Source organism: Oryzias latipes, chromosome 24 (assembly GCF_053564925.1).
Source record: "Oryzias latipes strain Hd-rR chromosome 24, Olatipes_Hd-rR_3.1".
Taxonomy (NCBI): domain Eukaryota; kingdom Metazoa; phylum Chordata; class Actinopteri; order Beloniformes; family Adrianichthyidae; genus Oryzias; species Oryzias latipes.
This window is the reverse complement of record NC_136260.1, coordinates 8,208,433-8,218,895: the sequence shown is the minus strand read 5'-3', so window position 1 is coordinate 8,218,895 and position 10,463 is coordinate 8,208,433. Positions and strand designations below refer to the sequence as shown.

The following is a 10,463-nucleotide window of genomic DNA, read 5'->3' as shown; positions in this document are numbered from 1 at the left end:
GTTGAACAGCGGTTACTGGATTCTGCTGACTTAAAGTTTAAAGTAGACTTAAAAATGAAAGAAGCTGGCTTTAAGTTCACTTCCCTTAACCAATGGGAGGCATCTCAGTGAAGTAGTTATTTCATAATAAAGTGAATAAACTTTATCACAGAAAAAAAGATCCTCATGTATAAAGTTGCTGTTTTTTAATTGCAGTTGGAACACAATATGTACATTTTTCATGTGTGCGAAAAATATTTAAATATGTCCGTTTTGAAGAATAGATTTTGCTTTTACAAAAGTCACGTTTCCCAGTCAAATACTTTTTGGGCACAAAAAATGATTTAAATAAATGTAAACTAATTTTTTTTTAAATGATTTGATCACTTGTTAAAAAAACACTTAAAGAAATAGAAAGCACAACCTTTTCACAAATGAAGCGCTGTGTTTACTCCTAACTCCAGCAAATCAGCATGCTGCCTCCAACTATCCAATCAGATGGCATTATTGTTGTACTAGGATGCATACATATCCTATTACAACTGCAAAACAGGAAATAATCTCATCAAATACGAAATGAGTTATCTCTACTTTAGCCTATTCCAAACTGTACTGAATTTTAGAAACCTTTTTAACACCAAACTGCAAAAACATGCACGTTTTTGAATTGACGGGTACCTGTTAAACCCTGAATAGTTAGGCTTTGTTTGTTTTTGGTGAAGTTCTGGTTTCAGAGAGGTCATATCGGGCCACAATGAGGATGATTACAATGATTCACAAAACAGTTTTATTTTTTAAATCTTTTTTTGATCTTTTTAATTGCACAGTTAGTTTATGTCAAGCATATACAATCTTAAAACAGCAAAATGTTGCTCAACACTGTTCTAAGACAATGATGCCTTTTAATTAGACTTATTGGTAATACATAGATAAGAGTTAATGGGTTTCACAGTTGATTTTATTTTTAGCTGTTCCTATGCAGGACAAACATTTCATTTTTGTGGGTTTTATATTAAAGATAAATGTTTTGGCAACATAAAACGCTAAAAAACGTAAGTTTCTTGGGAAATAACATAAATAGTGTTATGTTCAAACATTTAGCTGCAACTACCTGACTGTTATTTAGATTGGAAAAAGCAAGTCCATCTACAAAACTCCATGACACTACCACCACCGTGCTGAAAAGTTAAGGATCAACATTTAATGTTTGATTGGACCTTAAACCCATTTTCCATCTTCCTGAAGGTTTTCTGCAGCCTCAGCCCACAAGTTTATTAACTGTAGTATACATTACTATGTTAGGTCATCCAAATAGCTTTCAAACTTTAAGTATTTAAAGTTTCAAGTAGTTTCTTGGATCTAAAAGAGGCACTGGTTTGATTGATTCCAAAACATTTGCTTTATTATTTAAAAAACATTTTTTTGGCTCATTAGTTAGAATTTGTTGAAATCTATAATACAAATATTCCAAAAACACCATTACAAAATGTACAACTTGACTACAAAAGAAGCACAATAGTTGAGGTAACTTTGGGAAAAACGGATTTTAAGTGTTTTAAAAGGGAACCTAAGGTGCTCTGTCTTTAAGCAATTTTACTTTCAGTTAAATTTATGGGTGAATAATATTTAAACAGAACTGACAAGGAGTTGTAAAGAAACATGTGAGTGTCAGGTGAGGAGCTTTGTCTTTGTGGAGTACAAAAATTCAGCCACTGCTTCCAAAACATTTCCAGCTTTGAAAAAAAATTGGAGTAGGTACAAAATGAGATTTTTTCCATAACTGGAGAAAAAAGGTTTCCAAAAATACTCTTAATACAAAATGTATGTCTTGAAAAGTCAGTAACAGCTTATAGGACCAGTTTTATTAAGTCAATGTCAAGAAAAGAAAGCTCCTCGCTGCTGCACAGTTTTATCCTTGATGCTGTAACAAAATGCAGATGCATCCCAGCTGTTGTCAGGGCGACAGGCGTGTTTGGAAGCTGCGTGGTCGAATCATCATACTGACTTTGCGCAGAGAATAATAATCCGAGTCTTTCCAGGAGTACCAAACGATGCCATCAGGACCAAGTGGGCCCCGGCCCTTTGGAGTGTAATGGCCCCCCTGCAGGATAAACAAGGATAAGACAAAAAGTTTTTTGTTTTTTTTCTTTAAGTTTGTTTAAAGACCCACTCTGATGAAATTGGTGCTTTTAACATCTTCTTACAGCATTTTTCTGATGATGGGGGAAATTTAATTACAAAATTAATCTTAAAATTTAAAAAAGGAAAAACATTTTTTTAAACTTTGGATAAAAGCGGCATAATCATGATCAAAAGACCACTGGGAACAATTTAACAATAGATCAAAAGATTATTTGAGTGGGTCTTTAAGTGTGGCATACCCTACCCTGTAGTAGACTCCGTTTAGGTTGGTGTAGAAACACTGGTTGTACCACCAGCCCCCATGTGAGATCTCAGCACAGATGTTTCCACTGTCTGGTGTACTGAAGCTCTGCTTGTCATGGTACCAGCTGAAAGAGTCTTGCACTGTGCCGCTGAAGCCAGACACGTGAAGACGGTATTGATGCTCCTCATCCTCCACCCTGCACGGGCAGAAAGATCATGCAAAAGTCTTTAGGAGTTCTGTAGAAACGTCCAATCACAGAGTTTCCATGTGTGTGAACCTGAAGCTCTGGTAGAGGGCATATTTGTGCTGGATGTTCCAGTCCTCCAGGTCAATGCGGAGGCTGTACTCTCCCTGGGCGGTCAGTTCATGTATGTGGTTGTTTCCCAGCCAGAACTCGGAGTGCAGGTCACCAAATCCATCCCTGTAATCCCTCCAGTTACGGTTAAAGCTCACCGAGCCGTCAACTCGCCGCTGGATCACTGTCCACCCGCCACCTGTGGAGAGCCCAGGACACACTAAATGCAGCACAGATTCTTTTTAAAGAAGCTGGAGACTCTCAATTAATCTTGTGAACACAGAAGACTTGTTTATGATTAGCTTAGTGCACCTCACCTTCCGTGTCCATGTCACAGTAAACGTCCACAGGCAGGCCTGACAGGGATGGAACCACAGCGTAGAGACCTGATCTCCTCACCCCGCTGAAGTAGATGGAGGCACAGTCAATGGGACAGTCTCCCACATGCTGGATCTCTGAGGGAAGAGCAGAAGACACTCAGCTGGACCGACATATTTGGCGCCCTCTGCTGACACGTGATCATGTGACTCCATACCTGGATGCAGAGCATCTTGGGTATTCAGAAGAGGATTTGGGCGGACAATATTAATGGAGCATCCGGGGTTTCTTTTTAACTTGTCCAGAACAAGGGTTAGGTTGTGCAGTTGGTTCTAGACACGTTAAGAACCAGTTACAAGACTTCCAAGCTATCCAAGCTATCCCATTTGAGAAGTCGGAACCCACCTGCAGGTCCAGGATGAGGGTCCCCTGCAGGTGCAGCAGGGAGGTGGCCTCTGCATAACGCACCTCCAGCTCATGGAGATGCAGCTCCAGAGAGATGTTCAGATGGTGGCGCTCTTCACTCTGACAAAATAATAATCACCAAAAAACCTGATATTATATTTAGGAAAACAAGAATACAATCAGAAATTATTTATTTTTCTGCAGGCGCAGATGAAAAAATGCCATTTGAAAAAGATCATATAGAAACGGGGTACACACACGCACACACACATATATTATATATGTAATTAAATATGTATATGTGTGTATAGATAGATAGATAGATAGATAGATAGATAGATAGATAGATAGATAGATAGATAGATAGATAGATAGATAGATAGATAGATGGATGGATGGATGGATGGATGGATGGATGGATGGATGGATGGATGGATGGATGGATGGATGGATGGATAGATAGATAGATAGATAGATAGATAGATAGATAGATAGATAGATAGATAGATAGATAGATAGATAGATAGATAGATAGATAGATAGATAGATAGATAGATAGATAGATAGATAGATAGATAGATAGATAGATACCAGTATATGTAATATATGCATGTTATAAAACTATGAAGTCCCGCTGTGCGTGAAACGCAGAAAATTTACATTGAGAAAGAGAGTCAAGTTTAAAATTTGGTAAAAACTAAAACCTTTTACCTCAAAGGTGTCTTAAGAGTGTGTCATGCTAAATTAAACCCCAAGTTTGCCTGTTACTGTTACCTTGCAGGTCAACATTATAACAGTTGTTTTCACCTCTATATGTCTTAATTGGTTAAAAACCAAAATAATTCAATTTATTTGATTATCTAGATTTAAATCCTTGATAAATGTTTTTCAAATCAAATTAAATCAAACTATGTATAAAAAAGCACTTCTCATGGTTGCGCAACTAGAAACGGTTTACATTTAAAACATAAAAACCCACCCTTCTCCCTTCCCACTGCCCTCCGTTAACAAGTGACCCCAGACACAATGACTACTTATAAAAGTAACTTCTAAAAGAAATTAAGGCTCAGCTCTGCTGTGAGGAAACCATGTTTGGAAATCTCTTTATACCAGGAGCCAGCTCGGCCACAGGAACATTACCACAGAGCCCACCCAGGCCGGGACAGCTAAGGGGTCCACTCCACAGCCATGAGGCTGCAACGTGAAACTCCAGCCGCCCCAGCAAGGGCGACGACCACGGCAACAACCACCAACTAAGCCGGCAAGCCCTGGCAGAAAAGACCCCCGCTAGACAGACTGGGGCTAAAATCATAGAAAGATGCTAAAATGAAAGACATATATAAAAACGTAAAATTGAGAATAAAATAAATGCATAAAATAAATAAAATAATATGTATTAAAAAAAACTATAAACAAACAGATGAGATCAACTAAAAGCTAAATTAAAAAGGTGGGTCATGAATCTCTCCTTAAAAATCTCTACGGTCTCTGCGGCTCTGAGGTTCTCCAGTAGGCTTTTCCACAGGCGAGGACCGTTACGGCAGAACGAAGCCTCTCCATGAGTTTTGACCCTCACCTTAGGGATAACATTTTTAAAAAAGTAGCTTGCTATTTCTGCATACTTAGCATGCAGTAGTGTTTGACAGGATTCTGTAATACTTTTACTTAATTACTTTCCCCAACTTGTTATTGAGTGTTTAATTGTCAATTTAACAGTAGTTTTACTTAAGTACCATTTTTTGTATTTTTTTCCACAATATGTTGCCATTCAGAATTGACGGTATACAAATGAGTCTCATCAGGGAAGTGGTAACCAAACTGCAGTAAAGGAAAGACTTAAAAAATAAATTATGTTTGGAAAATATTCCTTTTAATTGTAACAAGTATAAATATATTTCAAATCCTAAAATATATAATTGAGTCAGAAATTGCTCTTTAAAAATCCGATTTAAGACTTGGAATAGACTAAAAAAACTAAAGAAACCTAATTGCTTTTTACACAGATAGGAAATATAACAATTTTCTTCCCATCCACACACTCTTCTTCTTTTGTTACGGTTCGTTTGTGGCACAGAACTACGTAGGTTATTTTCTATGTGAGCACACATGTAGTCTAGCTATTTCTTTCTGCATAAGCCAGCTGCCCGGGTCGCATGAGGAAACACGAGGAAGAGAGGATGGTAATCCTGTTAGAGACTGAGGTCAAGGACACGCCGGGATGGAAGCCAGTTTGATGAGCAAGCAGCACATCAGAGCACATGGCAGTTCAGGTTGTGTCTTTCCTGCTCTGGCCGAAAAAACAAACTTATCCTGTTTTCAGACTCACCTCAAGTTCCAGGACTTTGATGCGATGCCGGTGGTTCCTCAGATCCTCCTGCAGCTCGGAGATGGTTTCTTTGAGCGCCACAATCTGATCTTTCCTCTCCTCATTCTCGTGGAGCCAGTAGGAAACCTCGTCTGTGCAGCGAAACATATCAGGGCATCTCCTCTCATCCAGCTGAGGCAGGGTGGCCTCTAGGCGACACATCCCATCCTCTGTCAACTGTCAGATGAGAAGAAATGATCAGAAAATGCCTCAAAGTCTAACAAAAGCTTAAATGGGATTTTTGAAAATGTAGAAACACTTAAAAAAAATCAGACTTTGTAGAGGAAAAACTGGTATATAATAATATACACAGAGTCAAGGACCTCAACGTTTCAAATCTTTCTCCAAAAATCTTTTTTAAAGTAATTTATCTTAACTTGATTTTTTTAAAACACAATGCTTTTTATCAAGCCGGACAAATAATTTTTAGGAAGAAATGTTGGTTTTTACCTACAGAATCTCTCAAAAGTGATTCCCCCCCCTTCACATTTCTGCAGATATTTATTTATCTCTTTTCACACTGCAGAAATGAATTTTTGTCACAATCCCAAGTAGTTAGTGTTCATCTTGTAGAGCAGTGAAAATGTAAATTTTCTTTAAATTATTACAGACATTAATAGCCAAACCCCTGGCAACAAAACTGAGTACACCCCCTTAGTGAGAATGTCTAAACTAAGCACACTTAGGCATTTTCCTTCCCCAGTGCCATGTGAGTCTTTAGTGTAACAATGTCTCAGGTGTCAATAGGTAGCAGGTGTTTTAAATGTAGTATTAAAGTATAGGATAGGATAGGCTTAGGATATAAGAAGACGGCCAACACTCGGAAACTGTGCTGGGGCACAGTCGCCAAGACCATCCAGCGGTTTGAACAGACAGCTTTGACTCGGACCAGGCCTCGCCATGGTCGGCCAAAGAAGTTCAGCGCAAACTCACAGCGTCACATCCAAGGGTGGCCTTTGAAACACATATGTGTGAATGCTCCAAGCATTACTGCAAAGGTTGGAGGAATGGGGGGGGTGAGCCTGTCAGTGCTCGGACCATATGCCACACACTACATCTAATTGGTCTGCATGGCTGTCATCCCACAAGAAAGACTTTTCTGAACACAATGCACAAAAAAAAGCCCAGAACCAGTTTGCTGAAGTCAATAGATTACTGGAACCATGTTCTGTGGTCTGATGAAACCCAGATAAACCTATTTGGTTCAAACCTTGTATATCTTGTATTTTTATCATTATCAATTTGGGTGAATAGAACCATTTAAAAAAAAACAACTAATTAAGTTCCTTTGACCTTCATCCAAAACTGAAAGTCACTCTACAAAATACAGTGAAGCAGGACATTGTTGGTCCAACGTCTGGAACTTTCTTTCTAGTTCTTTATTTCTGCTTTATTGGCAATTTGGAGAAGTGGATAAATGCTCTGCGGTTTAAAAAGTCTATTTGTTCTCTGGCATGCATTATGACACATTTAGCTGTCTGTGGCGATGATCTAGCATATCAGATGTTTCACTGAAATGCCAGTTGTTATGTTTTTACCGATAAATGGATGACACTTCTGCCTTTTGAAGCGACAAACAACTTTATTCTTGTCTCTTACCTGGTTGCAATGGTTCTTAACAGGATTAAGAGTGTCTTATGCTAAAACATTTGCATCAGACAGACAATGTCAAATATAAAATACACTTAGAGCTTTATGGTGTGGCATCATTTTTACATGCTTATTAATTAATTATTACTGTGATGAATTTCCATGTTGTAGAGCCATCACAAACTGGCAGTTGCATTAGTGCTAAACCAAATGCATATACATTTGTTTTTAGTTGTTTTTATTTTCTCCTTATGTGTTGCCTGGCAAGATATGAGCAAAAAAAAAGGGCAACATTGATTCATGAAACCCATGAATTGAATCCTTTTTTTTTAAACAAACGTTAAGGGGAAAAGCATAAGCATTTAAAGTTGTTGACTAAGTCACAAACTCCAGAGTCTAACTCACAGTGAAGCAGGACTTTGCACTGATGTGCAGCATCTTTCTCTTTAAAGCTTTGTTCTTCAGGTTTAAAATAACTGAAGTCAATTCTAAAGCTTTGAGGCACAAATCAAACTAAATGGAAATTTCTACCACCTGTGGAGCTCCCATTTGACAGTTTTAAGGTTGTACCTGGTTTGTGTACTCCCCACACTGGGACCCCCCACCATTGAGAGTGGTAGAAGCGTCCAGGGTGTCCACTTTGGCCTCTTGGAACAGCAGGAAGAGGATGCAGAGAGCGGAGCTCCAACTCCGTGGGTCGGTTGGGGTCAGAGAGCCCATTGCTGTCATGAAGGTTAGGCTGTCCCCGCCTCGTTTTCAACAGGGGGAGGGAGACTCAGGAATACGTGTTTCACAGTGTGAGGCTCTGGCTTTGACTGCAAAGTTGAAGCGAATAAAAAAAGGGACATTTTCTTGCAACTCTACAACATTTTTCCAACAGTCTTTAGGTTTAACATGCTTTTGTTCTGATCTCAAATGTACTGAAAACTAGTTTTGTTATATTTTCTCCTATTTCAAACCCTAAAAGCCAATAATACAAAACAGGTATTATGTTCCGGGTGAATACACCTGGAACATGTGAATGAGCGGCACTCACCCCAGCTCTTCCACCTTGGTCCGCATGAAGCCAAGGGGTCTTCTCCATTGTCCTGCTGTCTTCGCTCGTCTTCACTAGCGTTCCCTCGCTGCGTCTCTGCATCTCTCAGTCTCAGCGGAGACATCTTAGCTTAATAATCCACCTTTAAGAGGATTCCACTCAGAAAAGGGGGGGAGCACTGCCAGAAAGAAGGATGGATGGAGAAGCTATGTGGTCAACTTTCTTGTCATCCTTGTTTCTATGTCAAAAAAATCAGAAGAACTTAAGTTTTAGCTTGCTTGTTAAACTCTCTGAACTGTGCTTTCAGACTTCTTTTAAAGCTTTTACAACATTAAAAAAGATAAAAGCACAATTTCCTTTAAAAGTATGGGGGACTGCAGCTTTTGGTGCGCAGAGCAAAACATCCCCAGGAGCTGGAACAGAAAATAAACATCACCTGCAGCCTCAGTAATCCTGCTATAAGCTCGGGGTAATGAAGGCTGGTGTAAATGGGAGAATGAGGGGTGCTGATCCTATTACAGTATGCAAGCTGAGCTTTGCATTTTAGAGAACGCCATGTGGCAGAACGTGCAGGTTCCAACAGGGAAATGTATAGAAAAAAGGGCAACTTCTGCTGCTTATGTTGGTTAATTTCGGTGGAACAGATTCTAAAAGATTCTCAACTAAGTGAACAAAATAGGAAATGTGTTGGATGGAGGGAAAAGGAGCTTCAGGAAAAAGCGTGAAAATATCTTTTAAAAGGGATCACCAGATCGATCAAACGATAAAAACTAATCACACCAACTTGAGGATTCATTTAGCAAAAGCGAAAAGAGAGAGATCTCTCTCTTTTCCTCTCCTCCGTTGTTGTTGTTGAGAGAGATTCTTTTTCAAAAAAATACTTTTTTTGTGTGTTAAGAAAAAGGCTTATAAATTAATTTTAAATGAATACAAAAGCGTTCTGGCAGTTTGCAGGCCCTTTGACTCCTGTGGAGGAAATCCAAATGTTTTTATATGACTGCAGTCAAACTGAAAGCTGGCGTGTTTGTGTAAATGAGTGAAGCCACAGGATGGCGCCCTTTGACTGCAAAACAGACGTCAGCATCGCTGGTTTGCTGTACAGTACTCTTTAGTGTACTGTTATTAGAAATGTTTGACCAGCCTATTATCAGATTATCATACAAAATTACACCCGGATGAATATGAGCAAAATTATGTCATATGGGGTCTACCAACAAAAGGTATTAAGAAAAATAAAGTAGCAGGATTTTTTTCTGCATCTTTATTTCAGCTTTCTTTGAAGGCATCAAAATACAGAATTTTTAGAAGTTTTGAGAAATCCTTCACGCAATATTTGATGCATAAACAAAAACCAAATAAATATGTTAAATATACTGTACTTTCATTCTCTTTTATTTTTTTACTATTGCCACTGATTTCTTTTTTGTAAAAAAAAAAAAAAAACTAAAATTAAAGATGACTATTTTTGAACAGTATTTTTGTAATGTTACTGGTTGATTTTAGCTTCATGGTCCCATGATTTTTTGGTCACGAAAATGTTCAACAAAAAACATTTGGTGCATTTTGATAGTTATTACAGCCAGGTTCATGTCAAAATTGTGTTTTTATGTATCTTTATGGAGTAATAAAGATGTTAAAAACTGAATCTCAAGAAGGTAAAAAAAAGACTTTTGTGTAAAGGAAGATTGTCTTATTTTCTGTTTTGAAAGATAAGTTGTCTTATCGAGAAAGTTGCTCATTAGCAAAATTATCTTAGTTTAAGAAAGTATGTCTTAGTGACTAGAATTCTTTCTTGAAAGAAGAATTTTTGGTCAGGCCACTTTTCTTACCACAGTGGCTGAATTTCTTAATGTTTAAACAAATTGTTTTCAAATGTAAAAAGATTTTGACTCCTTTTAAGGAACTATTTTATTGAAGGCAAAGTGGAGATAGAATGTTGTCATTAACGAAAAAACAGACTGGTTCATGACATTAGCCTTTAAACTCAATGACATATTGAGATATAAAATCACAATAAAAGAAAAAGTGCCTCAAAGGTCAATCAAGAAAAAAAGAGAGGGAGGGGTTTAATCAGCATAAGATTTCTGGA

The 10,463-nt window shown here is 38.1% G+C and overlaps 1 protein-coding gene across 1 annotated transcript; it reads right to left on the bottom strand.

Annotated features, from left to right (window-relative positions):
• Positions 1-749: 749 nt before the first annotated feature.
• Positions 750-8,490, bottom strand: LOC101173598 (fibroleukin). The gene is made up of 9 exons (XM_011491937.4): positions 8,375-8,490; positions 7,909-8,153; positions 5,710-5,925; positions 3,384-3,503; positions 3,196-3,310; positions 2,978-3,115; positions 2,643-2,859; positions 2,366-2,561; positions 750-2,080 (listed from the first exon to the last, which is right to left on the bottom strand). Exons 2-9 carry the CDS (start codon positions 8,065-8,067, stop codon positions 1,934-1,936), a joined length of 1,308 nt encoding a protein of 435 aa, XP_011490239.1. The 5' UTR covers positions 8,068-8,153; positions 8,375-8,490; the 3' UTR covers positions 750-1,933.
• Between the last annotated feature and the right edge of the window lie 1,973 nt (positions 8,491-10,463).

Bases quoted from the DNA above. Each gene is read 5' to 3' on its own strand.
- LOC101173598 (XM_011491937.4), bottom strand. From the start codon at position 8,067: ATGACAGCAATGGGCTCTCTGACCCCAACCGACCCACGGAGTTGGAGC. The intron at 5,926-7,908 runs GTACAACCTTAA...CTCATCTGACAG, and splicing joins GTGGGGAGTACACAAACCAG to TTGACAGAGGATGGGATGTG. The intron at 3,504-5,709 runs GTGAGTCTGAAA...TTATTTTGTCAG, and splicing joins TCAAAGTCCTGGAACTTGAG to AGTGAAGAGCGCCACCATCT.